Source organism: Sarcophilus harrisii, chromosome 5, assembly GCF_902635505.1.
Source record: "Sarcophilus harrisii chromosome 5, mSarHar1.11, whole genome shotgun sequence".
Lineage (NCBI taxonomy): Eukaryota > Metazoa > Chordata > Mammalia > Dasyuromorphia > Dasyuridae > Sarcophilus > Sarcophilus harrisii.
The window spans coordinates 282,112,988-282,138,323 of NC_045430.1; the positions used below are offsets into that span (position 1 = coordinate 282,112,988).

The 25,336-nt window shown below is 38.5% G+C and overlaps 1 protein-coding gene across 5 annotated transcripts in view; it reads left to right on the forward strand.

Moving 5' to 3' along the window:
* Nucleotides 1-25,336, forward strand: part of DGKB (diacylglycerol kinase beta) — a 687,380-nt gene that overhangs the window by 407,795 nt on the left and 254,249 nt on the right. For all 5 annotated transcript variants that reach the window (XM_031940700.1, XM_031940702.1, XM_031940701.1 and 2 more), the window contains one exon: nucleotides 9,430-9,494. In XM_031940700.1, coding sequence (XP_031796560.1) covers nucleotides 9,430-9,494 — 65 coding nt within the window. The remainder of the gene's footprint in view (nucleotides 1-9,429; nucleotides 9,495-25,336) is intronic.

The following is a 25,336-nucleotide window of genomic DNA, read 5'->3' on the forward strand; positions in this document are numbered from 1 at the left end:
TTCCAACAAGTGCATATGAATAGTTTTATGGAAACATTTGCCTACTGCTATTGCTATTCAGTGCAGTTCCCAGGGAGAACATTTACAGTGTTTTGATTTTTTTATTCAACTATACCTACATTTAACTCATTACCTTCCATAATCCTAAAATTTCTGAATCTATATTTTTCATATAGATATATATTTATGTCTCTATATAATATGTAGGTGTTTTATGCTTTGAAAAGTTACTGAATTTGGAGTTAACAAAATTGGATTTGAATTCCAGTTCTTCCAGTTTACCACCATTCTGACCTTGGACAAATTTATTTAACTTCTCTGTACCTCAATTTACCCATCTGTAAAATTTGAGGGTTAGAATGAATTAACTCCACAGTCATTTCCCCTTATAAATGATTGTTTCTCTGAAATGTAACAATACAAAATTGGTTCAAATTAATTACTGGATATTCATTATATTATCAGGGATATTAATTTATAAAGTAATTTATTTTTTTAAAAAATTGATCTCTTATTTACCATGAACTATGCTATAGCTACACTCCAAGGGAAGCCCTTGAGTTCCCTCATAAGTGATTATATTTTATAAGGAGGTCTTATTAGTATCATTGGGAGTTAGTCACAGGAAAATGCCAATAGTTAACTTTGGTGTGGTGTTTTATGTTGCAGAAATTGTCTCATTTCTATTATTTTATTTGAGCTTCACTACAACTAAGGGAGATAGAGTTGGCAGGCAGTGTGATGCAATGGAGAGAGGGAGAGGCTCAGAGTCAGAAAGACTTGAATTTAAGTTTAGCCCCAATCACTTACTGGCTGTGTGTCTCTAGATGAATCCCTTCACCTCTGTTTGCTTTAGTTTTCTCATCTGTAAAATGGGGATAATAACAACCCTAACTCATTCACCCTGGATTATAATGAAGACCAAATGAGATAATACTTGTGAAATATAGTGCTTGACAAATAGTAAACTCTGTGTAAATGTTTCTCCTCCTTCTCCTCTTCCTCCTTTTTCTCCTACATGATGCCTTTCTTCAACTGAGGCAGAGAAAAAATTAAGCAGTATTCCTAAGGTTATACTGATACTAAATGGGGAAGCACAATTTGGAACCATGTTTTTTGAATTCAATCATACCTTTCTGTTGTTCTTTGCTGGTTTCCCTGGGAGAACAACTTGTGATTTCACATTATTGTTATTACTATAATCGTTATTATTATTCACACTTCAACCATGAGACATCAGTGTGGTACCATGGCAAAGTCTTTCAAAGATCTTTATTCCAATATGGAATCTTTTCCCTTTACCACCATTATGGTGAGTCACTAAAGTATCTAAGTCCCTGCAAAAAAGGACACTCTTTACTAAATAACCCCCGGCATCCTCTGCACTATACATCTCCTTGCCCTTTCAACACCCCATAGTACTAAAATAAAGAATTTAAGTGACTTTTCTCATATACAACCAAGTTTTCTCATTTATATAAATCTTAGAGAAAATGCAAATCAGAGAGATGATTTTCTACTTCTTTATCTTCTGCCCTTCTGGTAGAGTCTAGTTGTGGCTGTCTTGCCATCACTGAGCAGTAAAGGTGTCCTGGGAGGAGATGAGTGTTTCAAGATGGAGCCAATCAAAGGCTTGTGGTTGGATACACAGGATCATTAAGAGTCAAGCCACATCCCAAAGATCAAATAATCAAATGATTTCCTTGGGAGAAAACATGACGAATGCCAAGTCAGGCATATTGTCTCTGGGATCAAGATTATAGCTTTCTTTGACTAAGGCACAACTTAATGCATATGACTGGCTTGTGAGTTTATATGTTGTGTCATTAATTTCCCCCAAAATTCCTTCCCAAGAGCTTAGAGATTTATCTGAGGCAGGGATTTAAGGAGTTATTCTTGTTTTCGGATTTTGTGCATCCTAAAGAAATCTGTTTTAGGGAAAACTGTTAATAACAATTTGAATCTACAGACATCTATTAAATAGCTACTGTCTGCCAGGCACTGTCGTAGGCACTAGGGAAATGAATTGAAGCAGCTTCGGCACTCAAGGATTTGATAATATATTGAAGGGCTAGAACCTGCACGTGGAAAAGATAGGCTGCAGTAGAGCAACTGAGGTATCTAAGCCAAAGAAATTTAAAGAGGGAAGAGTTCAGAAGGGGTGATGAGGAAAGGTTCACAGAGGAAGTGGCTTCTGAATTGAGCCTAGAAGGAAGAGAAGGTTTCGGAAAGACAGAGGGAAGTATTAAGTCTCTGAGGGATGACCAGTATGGAAAAAAGAGATATCAGGATTCAGGGCAGAACGAACAAACATCCAATAGACCAATTAGATTGGTACTAGGTTATATGGAGGAGACTGATACGAAATATCTGAAAAGCCAATTTGTGGAGGGGTTTGAATGATAAACTGGAGACTCTTCAATTCATGTTCCCCAAAATAGGAAGATGTTATTATTATCCCTTTATCTTAAACTGCAGTGGACATGTTAAGTGACTTCTGTGTGTCTGAAGCAGTGTCTGAAGCATGATTTGACCTCGGTACTTTAAAATTTCCCTACCAAAGTGGGACCAGCTTTCATGAAATTGAAAATTGTGGATTTAGCTCAGAAGTCCTTGATTGATTAGAATAACTGATTGATTAACTTTGCCTTTCCTGTTTAATGAAGTCCTTCTAAGCCTTTGTGTGCCTGGGAGTCACAGCTCAGTGACAGACAAGGTCCATTCTAACTTCCTGGACTTTGAACACAAATATTTCATGTGATCACACGGGTGCTAAGATGCTTTGGAGCCAAGGTTTTCTATCTTTAGCTCTGGGACAAATTAGTCAATTCAGTATTCTCTTTATTTATGGCAACTTTCTTTTGAAGTTCTGTTACCCCAACAAATGTCAGTTGAAATGGAATGTTTATTTAGCCTTGGGAGTCAAAGATTATTTATATGCTATACTATTCATTCACTTTATTCCATCCGTGAACTTTTATTTCCTCCCATGATCCCCTATTCTTACTCTCCTCCTCTTCCCAGTCTCCTTCTTGTCTCTACCTCTTGAAACCCCACTTTTAGCAGAACCACTCCCAGTGCCTCGATCAGCAGGTGATCTATGTATGTTTGTTGATGTCTTGCTTTCAGCCCAACGGTGCCCATCCCAAGCTGTTTCCTCCACATTGGTTCCCTCCCTTCATCTGAGCCTCTTCTTACTCATGAACATCTCTGCCTTGGATCCCTCCTGGTTGTATTCTTTTGCTATTTGATTCCAAGCCCTTTGTAGGCAGCCAGGCAGTTCATCTTTGTATTTCTATTTCTGAACATAGTTCCTTCCATCTTTGGAGAGACAGGATGGTGTAGTAGGTAGAGCACTGTGTTTAGAGTCAGGACCACCTTGGTGAAGCTCTCCATTCCAGCATCATTATTTGAATTATCCTTCACACCATCGCTTCTCTTTAGCTGCAAAATTAAGGCAGGATTGGGCTGTGTGGCTGCTATGGCCATCTCTTCCTCCAAGGATCCATTAGAATTATTTTTGGGTAGGCAGAGTCCCTAAGAAGGACAGCGGCATTCTGACAAAGGATACAAACTCAATAGCTTGGGAAGATAGCCACTGACACAGTGGGATGACTCCCCTTGCCCCCCACTCTTGCTATCCAGCTCGTTGGTCTTCCTTCTAGTTTTCACAGACAGTGTTTGGTCTTCTACCATCAGCCTTTTGCACATGGGGCCTTCCCTCCTCACCTTTCCTCTTAGAATCCTTCGATCCCTTCAAATCTCAACTCAGAAGCCCCCAAAGCTTTCTCATCTTCCCATTGCACAAATTGTGAAAAGGCTTCAACATGTCTGGATACATAGATCTGCCTATACCCATACAGATACAGCACCCTCCTTCCTTCCCTTCCTTCCTCCCTTCCCCCCCCCCCGCCTGTGTCTTTCTATCTCTGTTTCTCTGTCTCCCCCAAGACGTTATAAGCTTCTTGAGGGCAGTGGCCATTTCCTGCTGTCCTTATGCCCCCAGTGCACACAACCCAGTGGACATGTAAGAAATGCCCGTGGACTGAATGGCTGAGAGACGAGCTCCTCTGAGGCTGAACAGTCTGCAGAGGCAGGGCAGGGTTCATCCACTGAGCTACACAGACCAGGAAGCTGAGGCTTGGAGGCCACAAGTGATGTGTCCAGGCTAGAAAGTACCCGAGTGTGTCCAAAAGTGGTGTCCGAATCTGGTTAGCTCAAGTCTCCAAGCCCAGAACCCTCTCTTCTTTCTTCCACTGTGGTTCCCACAAAATCCACTCCTAAGGCCACTTCCACAGAACTAGAAAAATGAAGGATTGGAATGGGCATCCCTCGAGGAGGAGTTACTGAGAGTGCACCCCCACAACTGTGGTATCAGAGTAGGCAAATGGGGCTACTGGGAGCTTCCACTCACCAAGGTTCCAACTGCAAAATGGATGAAATCCTGGGAAAGGGCCACTGGCTAGCATGACTCTCAGAGGACAGAAACAACAGATTGTCTGTTGGGGTTCCAAAAAACTGTGTAAACCATAGGCTCATTCCAGGGGGACCTGTGCCTCATGCAGACCTCTGAGTGATCAAAGCCAGCAAGGAGCTGGATGAGTCTAACTCCCATGATCCCTGAGAAAATGCCTGAGGCTGAATCCCTGAAGCCAGAAGGGCCTGACCAATGGGCAGTGTGGTCCCACACGGGGACCCTCAGGTAGTCCATGCAAGAGACCATCACCTTTTCCTTTGACTATAAAAAGCAGCTTCCTGTGAGACACTCCCACCCTCCTTGTGGGAGAGTCAGGAGGAATGACCTTCAGAAAGTCAAGGGGCTGTTTTAGCCTCATAAACATGAGCTTTTTGCCCAGGGTGGACATGTTGGGGTTCCAGCAAGCCGGGTCAGAGCCCCCCAGCAGCTTCCTGTCAAAAGTGGGAACTTCTGTACAGGTGATCATTCTTCTTAAATATAATTTGGGGTAAGATTGGATGTTCTAATTCAAACTGTTCTGGGTTTGTGAGGTGCTGGCAAGGCTGTACCTCACAAGATCATGGGATCACAGATTTGGGGGCTGGAAGTTTTATCATCTAGACTGGCCTGCTCATTTTATAGATGAGAAAACTGAGGCCCAAGGATTGTCTCAGAGTTAGGACCAGAATGTGGGGCCTCAGAAACCCAACCCTAGAGCATTGCCTCTGACTTAAGGGTATGCATCTATGCTCCCTAAATTATAGCTGTTCTCTTATTGATGACCCCAGGAACCAAGGCTACTTTGAATTGCCCTTTCTTGTGTGTGTGCATGTGTGTATATGTGTGTAAATTGTTCCTTGTAACAAGCCCAAGGGAAGCTGTAGGACACTGAGCCAGCAGGAGCCTTAGGGATCTGAGAATCCAAGCCCTTCATCGTCCAGTGAAGGAACCGGACCCCGAGGTGCCATCATGTCCATTCTCTTCTGCTTTCTTTTCACCAATAAGCATGTACTGAGCGCATCCAATATGGGTTAGCTATGTTCTCTCACTTGGATAAGTTCCATCGAGTTTCCAATATGTAAAACAAGCTCACCAGTTGGCTATTGTGCTCTTGCTCTTTATTTCTCAGAGACAAGGGAACACAAAGACATAGCCCCCAAAGGCAACCCCTAGTTAAATATACTCCCCACACATATATACTCACTTGTCATGTTTCTGGGCAGGATTCTGGGTAACACATGTCATGTCCACAATCTTATAAATCATTGAGATTTCATTTGTGATGTTCAAATCTTACTCCCTGCTGAATTAATAGGTCCTAGTCTCAAATAATGTGCCATGGAGGAAGCATCTGGGAGAAGAGGGGGGTGATAATTAGCCAGTTTGGGTTCAATAAATACATGCACAGACCATCCATGTTTATTCAATGGAATAGAATGATTCTCCTTATGTAATGGAGCTATTGATCATAGAAAGCTTTGGGTTGAGCACATGTGACTGTATTAATTCTTACAAATGTTTATTCCTAATGGAAAAGAGTGTATGCGTATTTGTATGAGAGACAGAGAAAAATTGAGAGTCGGAGACAGAGGACATAGAGAGGAAGATGGAGAGGAAGAGGGCAAGCTGAATCCTAGTTATTAAGGAGATTTAGCCTTAAGCTTCTTTTCTTCCTAGAAGTTCCCTCTGGGATCCCCCAGGATCACTGCAATATGTGGCCCTCTCCCTCCAACCAATGACTTCAAATGCACTCTGAAGTGACCTTGTGGCGAGCTTTGCCTTGGGTCTTGGGATAGCTAGGCCCAGGCCCAGTCCTTGGCACATGGTTGTACCCCTTAAATATTTATTGATTGATGGGTCGGTTGGTGGAGAACATTGGAGAGAGGGCCAAGAGGAGCGATTCTTGTCCTGATCTCCAACAAGTGGCAGTGTGACCTCTGATATAGTCTTTATCACACAATGTTTATGTCAGGCTAAGCGATTTGAAACAAGGCTCAAGCTAGCAGAGATCTGTGCTTTTAAGGATCTGGAATTATGATCGTGGGGTAATGAAATCAAATAATTACCACTTTTACCCCATCATTTTAAGGGAGTGAATTGATGTAATATCAAGAAACTTGGACTAGTTATAAGCAACATCCTAATCCAACATGTGCTCACTGTATCTTCCTGGGCAAGTCACTTTAGTGTCTCAGATAACTCCCTTTGGTTTACTTACTACCTCCTAAAAGTGCTGCGGGGATGCGTTGGTGGAAGAAAATTTGATTAGTGGAAGTCCCCTTCGACAATTTGATTTTTTTTTGCATCTTCCCCACCATGATAAGATATTTGTTAAGAACTTAGCACAGCTCCTGAGCTGGTAGGCACCATATAAATATTTATTCTCTTCCCTCACACCTGAAAAAGCTAATTCTTCTAGTATTCATTCCTTTAACTTCTACATGATGTTTGTTTGTCTTTTTTTTTCAGATTTCCCTAGTATCCCCTATCACTTTTCCTTGACCAAAATTTTTTCTCAGCATTTTATTATGTTTATATGCACCCAGCCACCAAATCTGCACAATATGTTTCTTTAAAGTAAAAAACAATTTATTTTTTATCTTTGATATATCTAGAATATAGCAAGCACCTAATAAATGTTGTTGTTTTATTTTTTTAAGATTAATTTATATATGTTTAAAGAATTATACGTTAGGTCAGCTAGTTAGTGCAGTGGATAGAGCACCAGCCCTGTAGTCAGGAGGACTTGAATTCAATTCTGGCCTCAGCACAAGGTTTTACAGCCATGAATGTTGAAAATTATATTTGTATGTATATTGAAAAATAAAAATCTATTATTCTAAAAAAATAAAGTTTTACACAACTTATATAATTATATAACACAGCAAAATCGGCAAAGTCCTTTGACCTTTGGCAGATTCAATGCCTGACATATTTGACCTTCCAAGAACTGTCTTCGAACAAACACATGCTGAGTCCTCAGACCCCTTGGGGAATATCTAATGGCAGATTTTGGCCATCAATGACCCATTGCGAGAAGTCTGTCTGTTTTTGTGGAGACATTTCTCAGTTTCCTCACACTGCCCTATTCAGGTAGACACTTCACACACACACACACACACACACACACACACACACACCTGACTGTCCCATTTCTGAGCAACCAGCCTCCTCTCCATTCCCACATTAATTAAAATGGTGAAGTGAAAGTTGTTGATAAATGGGACAAAGGTTCACCCTGATGCTGTTGAAGATAATTTAACCCTTTGGACACTCTATTGCTGGAAAGGACCAAGCACTTGGTGGCTTGACAGGATGCAAGTTAATTTACTCTCGAGATTCCTTCCTTTTGACTACAATGCAATGTAATTTCAACAGCACTGATCACCAGCTTAGATAGAATAACTTAATTAAAATGGCAGAGGAAGTTTATTAGAAGAGAAGAGAAATCCTGAATTGCATCCGGATATTGAGGATAACTCATTTTGTGTTTGTTGTGTATCACTCTACAAACCAATAGCTTTTAGGAGCAGGGTTGCATTTTCCTTTTGTTTAAAGAATAAGCCAGAAATAGAACTAATTCATACCCTTCCTGCCTTTGCAAACTGGACAAAGGATGGTTCTTTATGGTATTTTAAATATGCAATTTAAGTATGCTTTAAAGCCCTATTTCCATCTGCAAAACATATTGGAGACAACTCTTCTTGAGTTACATTTTTCATCTGATTTGTTAATGGTGCACTGTCAGTGAAGAGTATTTTCAAACATTATTCATGACTAAAACAAGCAACTTTCTGATTTGCCTTGAATATTTTCAGGCTAATAAAATTTGTTTATCTTGATTAATTTCATACCTTTCTAAAAACAATAAACATTTCCCACTAATTACATCATGAATTATAAAATCAAGACAGGGATGGGCAAGATGGAATTTTGATCCAGATATCAAATCACAATTTTGCTCCTTCTTCCTTCTGAATGTTGATTCTACAGTCACATCTTCTAGATTGGAACTCTATCTTGGTTCTTGATAGTTCATCATTTTTACTTTGATATCATTCAAGTATTTGATCTATATTAGAAGCAGAAAAAAATCCATTTTAGAGGAAATTTCCAACCATTTCAAATTTGCATGGAAAATCCAGAATCCTTTTGCTAACTGTGGTGGAGCTCATATAATACATGTCAAGCCTATTCGTTGTGTCATATTGATGTCGCATTGTGACAATTCTGTCCATGTTTTTACTACCCTTCCATTTTAGAAAGTATTGTATCATCAGGACCTTGAAGCTGCGCCTCTTTGTGTCAAAGTTCTTTTTTTTGGCAAAGAGGTTGGATATCCCATAAACATCTCATGTTTCTGATTATGTAATTCTTGTCTGCAAGGATCACAGTAGTTTGCCTTCTGTTATTCTAATAAAAAGGAGAAAACAATTTAAGAGTCTGTATGGTCAATTGTTGGTTATCCAGTTAGTTCTTCAAAACTGATTTCTAAAGAACTTAATTCTTTATTTTTAATGATAATTTATTAGATGAAAATTTCCCCATTCCCTACACCTTTATTTTGTTACCTTATATAAAAAAAGAGTGACCCAAAGGTTTCCAAATGTGGCCTTCTGCTTCCTTAGAAAATCCAGTGAATTTTCATTTAACAACCTCTTCAAAATCTTTTAAAAATATGCTTGGCAATGTGTTTGGAAAGCAAGTTCAAATTTTGAAAAGGATGGAAATTAGAGGATTTTTTTTAAAAAAACAAGCAATTTCAGGATTGAAAAATCTGGCTTTTTTTAAATGTTGAAAATGAAGGTGAGCAGAAGTAATCCTGCTTCTTAGGCTGGGTCGTGAACCTTTCCTGTCCAATGTCCAAATGGAGAAGGGTGCCCTGTGACATTTAGAAGCTGAGACTCTGGCTTTTGAATTTATCATTTCTGCATTATAGCAGTATTTAATGTTAGTTTTTTTTCCTTTCTTAGGATGCCTCCATTGCCCACAGATTCCACATTATGAGAGAGAAACACCCGGAGAAGTTCAACAGCCGGTGAGTGCCCAAAGTGGTAGCTAACCGTTGTACAGTGGTGAAGATACTAAGTGCCCCAATGTTTCAGGGAGTTGGCAGATGAAGGAAAAGAACTTGGTCTGTGTCTGTAAATAGAAAACAGTGAAGATTTTCTTCTTAGGTGAATATCTTCCTAACTGAGCAACATTGCTAACCTCTCCTGCTGTGGTTTGGGGGACAACAGGATATTGGGAGGACTGGCAGAATGGAGAAGAGTCAGTATTTTTTGCTGACAGATGCCTCACTTTAAGGAGAAAACTCTGTTATTGATGGGAGCGAGCCACAGTGGGGTTATTTCCTGGACTTGGGGGCTTTAAGAGGAAATTGGTACATTCTCTGATGGTTTACATAGAATACACAGGCTCACTTTCCTCCATCGTTCTCCTTAATCAAGAAGGGAGTACTTTCCCATCCATCCTGGCCATAAAGTAAGGAGTTTACCTCTTGATTTTGCCATCTTGGTTTGCATTACTTCCAGGATCTGATATATTATTTTCTACAAAGTGTGAAATTCTATACCTATGCCTATACCTACATCTATATCTCCAGCTAGAAATACATTTAAATTGCATTAAGATTTTTTGGGACATCTGTTATTTATGCTGCTATTAATGGCTATAGAAAGGGACTCTTTCAGCACAGCTACTACTGTGATTTTACTTTCATGGGCAAATATTAGTTCAGCGTCTGTATTTCCTTTGGAAGACATTTTCATGTGAGACATCCCAGAATCCTTTTTTCCCTACCTGGAGCTGAAATGTCCATGCTTGCTGGTTTTGGGGGCCATCTGGTGTCATTTATTTACAGTAATAGAATATGACTGAGAATCCTCAACCGATCAATCTAGTCAGAAAAACATCATGGTTTTTTGGTGCTGTTTAGTATGAAATTTAAATGAATGAGGTTTAGATGCTTTACCTTTCACTGAAATATTACTCTAAGCTTGGGCTAATAGTTTCCAAGTATCTATGTGAATTTCCCATTGAATTTACCTAGAGGGAAAATTCTAAAGAAAAGAAAGGGAAGCTGTTGTGTCTTCCAACTGGAGGAAATCAAACACAAAGGAATACTTTGAGCTCAATTTTAGATGTGTCATCAGTTTATGGGATGACACAGTGATTTCCTGTTCGTCACAGTAAAATAATCCATAATGTTTAAAAAGTTTTCATTTAGCCACTTAAATCAGGCACATTTGAAAACATTTGCTGAGGATTTCATTTCACATGTCTAATTGCCCATCAAGAAATGAAGTTTGGGCTTGGTAATACACCTCAGCTGTAATGCAGGCATAGGACCCCGCTGTCACTAAAAAGCAGCAGAATTAAGGAGAAGCCAATTTGCTGCAGAGGCAATCTAAGGATGCCAAGGGGCTGAAGGGAGGGAGCTCCATCTTGATATGGTGGTCTGTCCTGAAGGGAAATCTGTGGCACTTTAAGTGGAGGAGGTATAGTGACCAGACTTAGCAAGTCAGATGTGCAAATGTGTAGCAGCAATCCAAACGGAATGGATCAGTGTCCCCTCAGCTGAATCATTTGATTCTCAGACTTGAAGAATTTTAAAGTTAGAAAGGCCCTTAGTGGCCATCCACTAAAACAAATTTCCTACTAAGATCCTTGCAAAAAATGGCTGCTCACCTTGTGTTGAAGACCTCTTAGGCAGGGGAGCCCATTACCTCCCAAGGCACCCATTCCATTGTAGAATACTTCTCATTTTCCAGAAGATTTCCCCAACATTTAACCTCAGTTCATTCATTGCACCTAGTTTTTCCCCTTGGGACCTTAACAAACATTTCTTCTTTATCGTGCCCTTTCCTTTGTCCTATCATGAGTCCTTCTCTTCTCTCCATAAACAATATTCCATGTCAATCCAAATTAATCTAATAAACATTTCATAAGCATAAACTAGAAGCCAAATTTGATTCTAAGCATTGGGGATACAATGAATGAAAATAAAGTCACTGTTCTCAAGAAACTTACAATCTAAACATGTCTGCTTTATTTTTTTTAATCTATCATGAATTTGAGGTTTTCACAAATTCCTGGGTGCTCTCTTCTGGACACTTTCCAGCTAATAAGCTTCCTCTTTCCATCATGGTGCCCAGAACTGAACACATGATCCATCTGAGTCCGATGAGGACAGAGTATAGTGGATCATCGCTTCCTTCTTCCTAGAAGTAACAACCCTTTCAAGGCAACACACTATTCCATGACTTTTGAAGTGAGGGCTGCCTCCTCCCCCCTGCTGACTTGTGCTGAGCCTGTTGCTTACTAAGGCCCTTCAGTTCTTTTTAGAACAAATGCTTTCCATCCAGTGCTCCTCCACTTTGGAGGAAGATTTTCTCCACAAAAGGGAAAGACTTGTTCCTTATTCCTTTTCATCTTGTTAGACTCAGCCTAGTGATCTTTTTTTTTGAAACCTTGACTTTGTCATCCAAAGAGGGGGTGGTTATAGGAGCAGAGAAAAGTGGAAAGATCCATGAAAGTTGTGGATATTGTCTCCCATTCATACTATGTTGACCCTGTATGTATACTTTTTCACATTTCTTCTCATTAGGTTATAAGCTCCTTGAAAGCGAGGACTGTTTTTGCCTCACTTAGCACTCCTACATAGCAAGCTCTTACTTGCTTTTATTTTGCAGACATAAAAATGACAAGCTCTGGCCACACTGTATATGTGGGGTAAGGTTAAGCCCACATCAAAGATAACACTGGTGGAGAACCTCAGTGATGAGGAGGGTCATGGTGTTTTTGATGACAGTAACACAATTGGGTACAAGGATCTTGAAAGAAAGAAAATGAGTTCTCTTTTGAAAAAAATTGAGTTGGAAATGTCTAGAAGACATTAGCTTCCAGATATCTGAGAGGCAGTTGATGATGGTCAACTGCACTCAGTAATATGATTAGGACTGAATAATATAGATCTGAGAATTACTAACATGGAAATTATTGAACCAATAGGAGATCACCATATGAGAAAGTATGCTGGGAAAATAGAAAGGAGTCCAGAGCTACCCTGGGGTGTGGGAGGGTCATTCACCTTGACTAGGTTTGGCCTGGATAAAGACTCATTAAAGGAAACTGAAAAGGAATGATTGAACAAATGGAGGTAGAACTGGGAGAGAACAACATTCTGAAAGTCTAGAAATGGAAGTTTCTAGGAGGAGAGAATAATTGACATTGTCAAAAGGTGCAAAAAGATCAACACAGATGATGACTGAGAAAAAGCTATTATGAATGTCAATTAAAATATCACTGACAATTTAGAGAAAGCAGTTTCAATTAAATGTTAAGGTTGGAAGTAGATTGTCCAGGGTTTACAAGATAATGAGGAGAGAGAAAGTTGAGGCGGTGAAGATAAATAGTTGCTCAAGGACTTTACTTATGAAGGAGTGACGTGGTGTAAGAGATAATAGGTAATAAGTGACTCCCATGGAGGACTATTTTTTGTATTCATTTGTTGATTCATTTATTTACTCATTTTTTAATCATGATTGATTCAGAAGCATGTTTGTAGGGAGTAGGAAAGGAATTAGAAGAAATATAGAAATTAAGATCAAGAGAGATTGAAGTTGAACAGAGCACATTATGCTGGAAAAGACAGAAGAAAGGATCATCTAGTAGGTTTTGCCTTAGTAAAATTAGGGGCCACATGCTGATGCCCAGCATGGGCATTGAAGGAGATTGTATATTATGATGTCTGAAACATATGAAAAGAGGAGAGGAGAAAAGGATCTGTTGGAAAATGGCCTCAGTTTTCATTTTTGTTTTTGTTTTTGTTTTTCAATGAAATATTAGGCAAATACCTCAGTGGAGAGGTGGGGCAGAAGAGAATCATGGGGAGTTTGAAAAGGACGTAAAGATTTATAAAATACATTGTAATAAATGGGACAGTGAAATGCTTAAAAGAATGTAAAGTTCTTTTTACTACAATGAGGCTTTAAATGAGATCATTTAGTTAGAGAATAAATTTGCTGTGGACCCATGTGTTTCTCTCAAATAGCACTGGCATATAGTTTTGGTCCATTTCGGCTGATAGAATATTGCTTAAACAGGTCTTTGGAAAAGAGGGACAGGAAAAAAATCAAAAGTGATGATGTTGACATTTGTTTTGGTTGTGTAGCCAGGGTTAGGTGCTATGAGATCTCCTGAAATGAAGAATAACCCCATAGACATTAGAGTATGTGTAAGAAAGGGCTGGCTATTCTTCCAAGGACACAATTCAGACAGTTTGCACAAGGTCTATAAGACCTAGTGATGACCATTCTTTTCAATTCCCGAGGTGAATCCATTTTCTCCATGGCCCTTTTCCAGTTTTGCTATAGCAGAGGCCAATTAAAGTTTATAAAAAGCCCTGCTAATAATGGGTGCTTCGGATTGGGCCTCTTGTCACAATAAATCATAGGCCATTAATAACAGCTAGGAGCGGGCTCACCTTGAAATTCATCTATATTTTAAAGAACCTGATGTTTCTAGCATTATCTTAAGGAAATTAATTACCAAAATATAGAATTCTGCTCTCTGTGCTTCTTATGACAGAGAGATTGGAAGAAATGGAAAATGGAATGACTTTTCCGGTGCTTAAGAGAACTCCAGTAGAGATAGATTACATGATATTCTAAAAAGAAATTTTAATGTAAATCTAGCTATTAACTGTTTGTAAGAAGCACATGTATGAGTTTTCTTAACTGAGATATTCTTTTACCAATTGGATTTCTGATACTGAGACTTGTAGTATTAACATTTTGGACTCAAAATTCCAAATATGTTTCCACTATGTACTATTACTATCTCTGGGATGATTAAAGATTATTTATTTAGTAAATAACATTTTATTATCATAAAATCATGAACTATTACTTAATATTTAGTCAATATGTTATAAAATAAAATTGTATAGGAATGAATAGAAAGTTTTATCTTTATTTTGCACTTAATTAAAAAAAATCATTTTCACAATTTTTAGATGGAAGAGAGAGTGGCAGAAAGGAAAGAAGGGAGAAAGGAAAGGAAAGGGGAAAGGGAAGGGGAAAGGGAAAAGGAAAAAGAAAGGGAAAGGAAAGGGAAAGGGAGGGGAAAGGGAAAGGGAAAGGGGAAAGGAAAGGGAGGGGAAAGGGAAAAGGAAAGGGGAAGGGAAAGGGGAAGGGAGGAAAAGGAAAGGGAAAGGGAAAGGAAAAGGGAAGGGGAAGGGAAAGGGGAAGGAAAAGGAGAACGGGAAGAGGATTGGGAAGGGGAAGGGGAACGGGAAGGGGGAAGAAAAAAATCCATGAAACTTAATATACTACAATATACAATACTACAGTGATCTTTGCAGTAGGACAAAGTGCAATATGTGTCAGTTGTGTGATACTACAATCAAGAAACACTTTGTAATTTGGAGCTAATTAAGATCACCAGAAATTTCAGGAATAATAGATTTTGAGGCTTCTGTTCTTTGTCTTGCTTACATAATACACGGAGGATCTGTGTCAATTCTGAATGTTTTAATAGGAATAGTAATAAGCTGGAAAGTTTTAGGAACAACTGATGCAGAATGAAATGGACAGAACCAGGAGAGCAATTTATCCTGAAATGGGGATGGTATAAATATAAACTGCCTCTTTCTGAATCAAAACCAATTAACATCCCAATGACACATGCCAAAAGTCCAATGATGAATCATGCTACTAACCTGAAGGGGAATGAACTCAAGATGCAGAATGAGACATGGGTTTCTGGGTATGACTAAAGTTTGATGTGACTTTTGTTGTTGCTAATTGAATAAATACAAAATTAAAGAAATTTAAAAAGTAGAAGAATAAAAAGAGGCATGGTGAATGGTAAATGAACACTTCTGGTTTACCCCTGGATTGGTCCTCAGAAGTTCATCCCAACTTGGAAATTCTGGGAAGAAACTTACATACATGATCTTTCAACTCAATAATAATAATGTACCAGGCATTTATAAAGTGCTTTAAGGTTTTCAGAATCATATTTATGCAATCTCATTTGATCCTAAATATAACCCCGTGAGATAGGTGTTATTATTAACACCTTACAAACAAGGAAATTGAGCGCCCCCCCAAAAAAAAATTTGATCCATTTGTTTAGTGTCACATGCCTACTAAATGTCTGAGACCAGAATTTGAATTCAAACTCCTTGAGTCCAAGCTAAGTGTGTTATCTACTATATCACCAAGCTGTCTCATATTTAGATGAATCCATCCTACGTCAGAGTCTAAGAAATCCCTGCTTTCAAAGAGATGATAATCCACTGGAGTTTTACAAGATGTGCATACTTAATTGCTTGTAAAAAATATAAAAGTCATTTCCAGAAGTAGGAAATCCCCCCCCATCCTAGTCATTTCTTCTACACATTTAATATCCCCAGTCACTTCATATGAATTTAATATCAAACTTCTCTGAATGCCCTCCAGGTAACTAATGATCTTCAAATGTGGTGCTAGAAGCGGGATGGAACAAAGCTCTCCAGATTTCATCTAATGACAGTGGGCACAGCAAGGTTCTCACTTGCTCATTCCTGAAAGGCAGGGCTCCCTTGGTACAGCACCACATCCCATGAACTTTCCTGAAAGACTATTTCACACTGATGACTCCTACTGAGCTCACAAATCACTAAGACACCAAGATCTTGTTCTTACATATTTCCTACATATCATATTTTCAGTCATGTTTTGGGACATTCTTTCTTGATCCCAATATATGTGAGAAGTTTCTTTATCCTTATGAAATTAAATTTAATTCAATTAAGTCTGTTCTTGTGAAGATCTCTTTGGATCCTTATTCTGTCATGCAATGAGTTAGTGACATCTCTCAGCTTGATATCAACTAAATGATAGAAAATGTGGCGACTCTCCCTTTGTCTAAGTCATTGATAAAAATGGTCATTTTTCATGTGACGTGGAAAATTTGGTGCTCAAAGGGGAGAGAATTCACAAATTAATGCAAAATCCAGAACTCTTCCAAAATGTGTGCCATTTCAACAACATGTCTGTTGCTAAATGTTGGATCAGTTTAAAAGAATAGAAATGAAACACTTATATAACTCTTTTCTACATATGTATTATTTCTCATTAAAAAGAAATTTGAAATAGGACATAGCCAACACCACAGGAACCAAGGGAATCAAGGTTCAAGGAGAACACTGAAGCATTAATGACTGTTCTACATCAAGTGCCTCTTCTTGTTCTGAATCTACTAGAAGGTACAAGATCTAGTCTTTTTTACCTCACCTCACCATCTTTCCCAGCACACAATGGGATATTTGATCAAATACTTGGTTAAAATCAAGGGGAACTATATCTGTAACTTGATCTGAACTAATAGCTTGATAATCAGTATAAAATTATTTTTTCTGCTACATGTTCTTCTGGAAATTCTACTGATTTCTATTCTAGCTGTTCATTGTCTGTGACTCTGGGTCAAAGAAATATTTTAGCCTGAGCTACAAAATCTAGCTGGTTGGCTTGTCCTTTGTAGAAGGCATTTTTCCATGTCTCTCTCATTGTCTTTGTGTCTGTTTCAATTTGTCTGTCTTTATCTCTATTTCTTCTGTCTTCTCTGTCTCCGTCTCTTTCTCTCTGACTGTCTGTATATGTCTGTATCTGTCTCTCTCTTGGTATCTCTTTCTATGTCTCTCACCATCTCTCTCTCTCTCTCTCTCTCTCTCTCTCTCTCTCTCTCTCTCTCTCCTTCTCTTTCTTTGTGTCTCTGTCTCTCTGTCTCTTTCTCTCTCTCTCTCTCTCTCTCTCTCTCTCTCTCTCTCTGTGTGTGTGTGTGTGTGTGTGTGTCTGTAATCAGGTAAATCTATCCCATTTAGACCCAAGGTATCTTTTTTAAAAAATTTTCCTCTCACGATCTTCCCTATGCCATTGAGATTCAGCCATCACACCTATCTGTACTTTCATTACCTGAGAATGTGATTCATCTTGACCCAGTGACCTGTGTTCATCAAGGACAGCTAATCTCTTCACAGTAGCTTTTCTCATCTTGGATATCAGTTTCCTGTTATTAATTTTTGCCTATTTCTCTCTGTCCAGAAGTCATTATGATTGTCAGAAAAAGCATAAACCAAAAGACCAGGGTGGACCTTCTCATCCACACTGAAGAACAGTTTCCTCCCTTCTGAGAGCCTCCTTTGCTCCCAAAGTTGAACTCCCCTTGCTCTTCCTTCTCACATGTAACACTCGATTTTTCATCTCTAAGACTCAAAATGACCATTTCTCCTTCCTGATGCCTTTTGGAACCCCTGGCATCCTTCAAAACTCATTTCCCAGTTTTTGTAAGAGATCTGGCTGACTTCTTCTGGCCTTTTTATCCAATGCCTTTTCCCTGGTGATCATTCCATGTATGTTTTAAATTTTCTTGTGAGTAAACATGCTACTGCCTCCTTTAGAACATAAGTTTCTTGAGGGCAGGGATTACTTTGCTTTGTCTTTTTTTTAATCTTCAGTCCTTCACAAATTGCCTTGTATATAGTAAATGATTGAAAATGATCTTTGATGGGTTTTCCCTCAGAATCAAATCATTCTAAGCTTTACCAGCCCTAGTACCATCTGTAAAGAATCATACCATACTGTTGCTTTCTACTTCTGTCATCTTTACTTACTTACCTTACTTTGTTACCTTTGTAATATAAGCTTTTAATATTTAAGTGACTTTCTTGTCTACCCATGACTATTCCCTTCACTTCCTTTCCATTTTCCTTCCTGTTGAGAATTATTTTTACTTTCTAAAAGGGTAAAAGGGTGCAATTATAGTCCTACCTGATCAATGTTAACACAGAAGGTCTAGATTTCTGCCTGAAGCAGTCAATGCACACAAAATATGAACTGAAGTGATAAGAGGGATTTTGTACTTGAGCCACTGTAGGAAAACAGACTGAGCCAAGTTGGAACTATTTTGCTGAAAGAATCAGACACACTACTGGACCATGGCACAATACATCAAGCCACTTCTGAAGTCCATAGACCAGTAGTCCAGCTGTAAAGCTTCAACAACTTCTTGGCCCTGGGAGCTACTTGAGAAGGCACATGCATCCACTGTGAGAAAGTGATTGGGAGTAAGCTTGGTAGAGAGTAGCATTTCCTCCACCATTGATCATGTCATCAGAGAGAATGAACCAGGCTAATACAGTTTCCTAAATGGGAGCTTAGAGACACAGCAAGATATGGATTTTCAGGATTCTACAAAGGTATCAACCCTCAGGGCCAAGCAGAGAGCTACATATAGGGAATACTTGAGGAGAAGCTCAGAACAATTGTGCTGGAATTCCAAATTGCTTAAGGTTACCTGAGATGAGCCAGAATATTACCTCTCTAGAAATCCAAATTTCAAATGGGAATATGGGGAAATAACCTGAAAGGAGAAATAGTATGTCTTTTTTTTTTCCTTGCAGACTTTTGCATACCTTCTTAGCTAAATTCCCCTCTGGGATTTTAGTCAGTTAGGTTCCATCTATTCTTCCTATGAACTCTTTTAAGTTCGGTCTTATGAAATCTGGGCTGTATGGGAAACTGCGGCCAGTTTTTCTTGCCTTCTTTTTTAGAGATAAAAACAAAGAGAACCAAAGAGAGGAAGAGGAGAGAAGATAAACAGAGAAAGACAAAGAATGAGTGGGAAATAGAGAGAGACAGAGAGACAGAAAGAGACAGAGACAGGAGAGAAGAAGCGAGACAGAGAAAGACAGACAATGAGAGAGAGATGGAAAGAGAGACACAAAGAGAGAGAGACAGAGGGAGACATAAAGAGAAATACACCCCCACACACAGAGAGAAAAACAAAGATAGAGAGAAAAAGAACAGTGAGATAGATGGAGGAAGACAAAAAATAGAGTTGGAAAGGGGGGGGGAAGGAGAGATAGAGACAGACAATCACAGATACACAGAGAGACAGAAAGCACTTCAACAGATGACCAGATCAATGAAATCCCCCATGACTCCTTTTCCAGGCTTTCTATTTCTTTCCTGAAGTTAGCTTGTCTTTCTGTGAAAACATTTGCTCTCTTGTAGACTCTGGTGGTGAAATCACTTCTGTTTATTTTTCACTGGTTTTAATCTAGTTTCCCAGTCATTCCTCTTCTCTTTGATTCTTGGATTTCTTCATGTAATGTATATATGTATGTATGTAGTATGTATGTATGTCTATGTACATATCTATGCGTGTGACTTCTTAATATATAATTCACCCCGATCTTTCTTTCATATATATATGTATATATATATATATGTATATATATATACATATATATATATATACATATATATATATACATATATATATATACATATATATAGTTTCTTTTGTATAAAAATGTATCAAAAGTGTAGAAACGTTTCATCTAACTAAATCTCAGAAATAAAACACTGGATCTGAAATCAAGAATATTTGAGTTTAAATTCTGCTGAAGTATCTACACTTAGTCTCTGAATGACTCTAGAAAAGCCACAGAATCTTGGTCTTCCCTAGGTTTTTCATCTATAAAATGGGAATAATAATAATAGTACCTCCTTCTGACCACTGACATGAGAATCAAACAAACTATTATTTGTAAGGCTCTTTGTGAAGCACTATCTGAGCTAATAGACCATACCTTGTCTTGAAATGGCCCAATCCTTGGACATTTTTGTGTAGATGTCCATAGATGTGGTTCTCACTTCTGATTTCTTATTTCATTTTTGTCTTTGTGATCTTGTGGGTGTTAGAGAGCTATTTTTTTCCCTCCATAGTTTCTCTCTTATTGAACATATCTCACTATCTATGTGAACTCTCCTCTACATCTGCATTAATTCTTTCTATGACTATCTTTATGTATACATGTATACACACATGTATATATTATATGTGTGTGCATGTAGATGTATATAAAGAACCTGAAAAGAGAGGGAGTGATAGAGAAGTCAGCAGCATACCCAGGAGAAGTGTAAGGGGTGCAAATGGATAGCCAGTATGCTTTCTTAAAATGGAGGTGCAGAGAGGAACCAATGGAAGGAGGGCGTGCAGGGAAACAGGGACCTTTCGGTGTGTCCAGGCTGCTTTGGAGCTTGGTGGATAATTCTAAAGACTGAAACCAGTATAAGAAAGAAGGGGGGCCTGGGCATTCTATAGGTGAGTTCTTTTCCTGTTAAGTAGCCAGCTCTTGTTTTTAGATTATGGATTATGGGCAGATGATCCATCTTTTGTCTGCTTTCCTATCTGTCTCTCCACATCTACAACATGCTCTAGCTTGTCCCAACCTGCCACAAATCTCCTCAGCTTGTTCCTCAGTGTCAATTCTTGAAGACTTTTCTGTTAAGTGCTAAAGCAGACTTTTCCCCACTTTTTCAATGCATGCAACATTTAGTTTACTTTACAAAAAAAAATGAAATATAAGTCCATCTGTTATTCTCCTCCATATGGGATTAGCCTCACAACTTAGGACATTTGTAGTACTGACAAAATAGGGAAAAACAAACAACTTTATGTCTATAACTGGATTAACTATCACAATCCGGCCCTCTATGGGAGCCATTCTGTAAGCCTTTTAATTCTTTGGATTTAGGCGCTAGCTGTGTGGATAAAGCTTCTAAAGGCACAGAAAATGTAGAAAACATTTTGCACATATCAGTTCTGTAAGTATGGATGTGAAGTGAGATGATTTCCCTTCCAGCCAAGGGGCTGGGGTTAGTGATGGCTTGGACTCCAATCAAAAACTGTCCAGGCTATCTGTTATCTCTGGAGAGTGTGCAAAAGGCTGGATGCAGCGCCAAACCATGTAGGCAGATTTAGCAGATGAAGATGCTGAGATGGAGAGAAGAGCGTCTTCCTTCACCCCAAGTACAATCCGGTGATTACTCCTCATATGGGTCTCAACTGGAGGCCAAGGTCAATACGATGTAATTTTCTTTAAATGATTTCACTCTAATATAGTTCCCCACCCTGAAGTAGGATATTTTATTTCCCATATTAGGTCATGAACCTTTTTATAGGTTTTGAAGTGCACACTGTATGTACTGTGCAAACTTTAATTAATTAAAACTGTACACTTTACTTGGGGGTTATCTTGAAGCAAAAAGATCATCCAAGAAATAGAAGATAAGAAAGATGAATCAAAATATTTATTTATAAGAGTGAGAGAGGGAAGGAGCAGAGTCTTAAGTAATAATGAAGAAATCATTTTATTTTGTTTTTAATGTTAGAATTAGAGACTGAGGAGGGCATCAAATCCAAGGTGTTTCCTAATTACAATAGCCTGACAAGTGCTCATGCCATTTTTAACTGAAGACTTGCAAGGGAGAGCCTAGTGATTCTCTACTTCCATCCATTTTTGGTTTTCCCCTCAGGTTTATTCTATTTTTTTTTTATTTAATAGCCTTTTATTTACAGGATATATGCATGGGTAACTTTACAGCATTAACAATTGCCAAACCTATTGTTCCAATTTTTCACCTCTTACCCCCCCACCCCCTCCCCTAGATGGCAGGATGACCAGTAGATGTTAAATATATTAAAATATAAATTAGATACACAATAAGTATACATGACCAAAACGTTATTTTGCTGTAGAAAAAGAATCAGACTCTGAAATATTGTACAATTAGCTTGTGAAGGAAATCAAAAATGCAGGTGGGCATAAATATAGGGATTGGGAATTCAATGTAATGGTTTTTAGTCATCTCCCAGAGTTCTTTTTCTGGGAATAGCTGGTTCAGTTAGAAATGATTTGGTTGATCTCGTTGCTGAGGATGGCCTGGTCCATCAGAACTGGTCATCATATAGTATTGTTGTTGAAGTATATAATGATCTCCTGGTCCTGCTCATTACTCAGCATCAGTTCGTGTAAGTCTCTCCAGGCCTTTCTGAAATCATCCTGTTGGTCATTTCTTACAGAACAGTAATATTCCATAATATTCATATACCACAATTTATTCAGCCATTCTCCAACTGATGGACATCCATTCAGTTTCCAGTTTTTAGCCACTACAAAAAGGGCTGCCACAAACATTCGTGCACATACAGGTCCCTTTCCCTTCTTTATAATCTCTTTGGGATATAATCCCAGTAGTAACACTGCTGGATCAAAGGGTATGCACAGTTTGATAACTTTTTGAGCATAGTTCCAAACTACTCTCCAAAATGGTTGGATTCGTTCACAACTCCACCAACAATGCATCAATGTCCCAGTTTTCCCGCACCCTCAGGTTTATTCTAAAGCAAGTCCTGTACTTCTTGCCTACCGCTCCTTGATCTGTCCTCTTGGCCAAACAGAGAAAGTTTGATTCCTTCCTGGGAAATCCATTCAAATGCTTGAAGACCACTCTTTCTGAAATCATCGTGGCCCTTTCATGGTAGAAAATGGAGTCAAGAATGGGGTCTTCCAATTTTGATGAAAACGTCCCACTTTTCAAGTAGAAGAAAATGATTGCATATTTTCATCTATATCAAGCAAATCCCTTGAATTTAGTACACTCAGAGAATGTGAAAAGGGGGATTGCATCATGGATTTTGTGCTTAGAATGGGAAGATCTTGTCCCCGACCCTTACCACTGGGTCAGCCTTCTGCCTGCCCTTTCACCTCTCTGGGTCAGTTTCCTCATTTATAAAACCTCTCATAGCCCTTGCAAATCTAGATTTAGGGAACAGAATTTTTGAGCCTTTTAGAATCCTAGAAAGCCCCTCCATTTTAACGTCTGCCTTTGTGCACTCCAAGCCACATAAGGCATTGAGAGCATCTGAAGCTGGTACACAGAACCTCTCTTGAATTTGATTTAGTTGAGTTCTATTTCATGTCTGCATATCATATATGTTTGTGTATTATGTGCATATATACAATATAGGGAGAAGTATATATATACATATACATATATATACTGTATATAGCTGTATATGTTTATATATGTCTATACATATGTATATATGGATATATATGCAGATATACATGTGTGCCTTAAATTATATGTATACATAAACACATAGGCATATGTATATCCATACTTATACTTCACATATATTTATATCAGATAAATATAACATTTTTAGTAATGGCTACTGGTTCCACTCTGTTTTTCTGCAAACTTTGTTGGAAATAGACATGGAAGCAGCTTTCCTCAGAATATCATTTTGTGCAGTTGGATGCTTTGAAGATATCTCTAACTTCCACCAAAAATCACACATGTTCAGCATTAATGTTTCTTCTGACTAGGAAGACTTTTTTCGCTCAGTGATAAGAATCTGAACTATTGAGACATGTATGTACCTCAAAATATATTCATCCCAAAGAGCACAAAGAAAGACCAAATAGATCTTGTTCCTGTCGCCTTGTTATGACATCTATTCTTACTTTTGCATCGATAAACATAATTAACTTAATATTTGTTAGGGAAAGTCCCCCCCTTATTAAACAATGTAAATTATTTTGATTCATTTTATACTTCCCCATTATGTAAAAAAAAATTTTTTCCAAACCACACCTCTCATGTGAAAGTTAAACATTGACAATATTTAATCTGTTTTGAATAACCTCCGGGGAGAACAGACCACCTAATGCAGCATCATGAGATGACAGGTCCTTCTAACTCCAGGGACAGCATGACTTTTCACAAATACAGGTGGTCTAGTTTGGGGGTGCCAAAAGAAAAGGGTGGGTTCTCAGAGAATCTTATTGAGCAGGAGCGAATTTGCTCACCTGACTGATGCCCTAAGATGGTTAATTCTGACTTGCAGTTTCCATTGCCAAGCTCCAAAGGATCAAGTCACACCTTAAAAAGGTGATCTAAAACTCTGCTTTGTAAACTAACTTTTTAAAGTACCTTTTTGTTTATGAACCATGAAATAGATGGTAGATTGAGAGTGATAGTGAAATGATCCTTGAGTCATTCCCATAGTCATCCATCTTCCACACAACTGACAAATTGGCATTTCTCACAGAAAGCATGATTGTGAAATACTTACTTGATATAATAATGATAATAATAATAGCATCTGCATAGTGCTTTAAAATTTGCAAAGCACTTTACAAATATTATTTCATTTAAGCCTCACGACATCCCTGGAAGGTCAGTGCCATTATAGCTAGTAAGGAAACAATCAGAGACGGAGTGAATTGAAGAGAGTCCCAAAACATTTATGTCCAAGGTTGAACTTGAACTCTTTTCTTCATGACTCCAGCTCCACATTTAAGCCATTGAACAGCCCTGCTGTCTGATGAGAAATATTGGGAGACAGAGAAGATAATGCATGTAAAGGAACCATGTCAATATCAAATCAGCACAACTGTATTAAGCCCTCGTTAAGCTGAATACAGATGGATGGAAAGTTGTTTTTTGTCCTTCATTTTCAGAAGAGAAATGTGACATCAGGGAGGTAATGCCTTGACATACAAGTGAATTGGATTGAAGTGAGGAAGGGGTGGACAGGATCCTGTCCCAGACAGAACTGGTGATCCTGTCTACCAGCCTCACTCTGTCCTCTAAAGCTGTCTGGGTCCAGTGGCCAGATATAAGTCAGGATAACTGGAGATGGCCCGGGATGAAGTGGGAGACCTTAGATTAAGATCTTTAACAGATCTCTGTTTGACTGAGGCACCTACTCATTCAATGATTATGGCTAGGTAAGAAATGAGGCAAAAACTCACCTTTCCTATCTAGGAGATATCTAATTTGAGAATTAGAGAAAAACCCAGTGTACTTTCACTAATATACATGTACTGGATGTCTGCAAATGAAGATCCCTACAATTCTACTGTTTCTTTTTTAGAATTAAGTATTTTAGATTTAAAGTTCATTTATATTTTATAAACTAATACTCCAAGCTGCCGGCATTTTCATAAGAAGAAATTCAACCCATCATGAA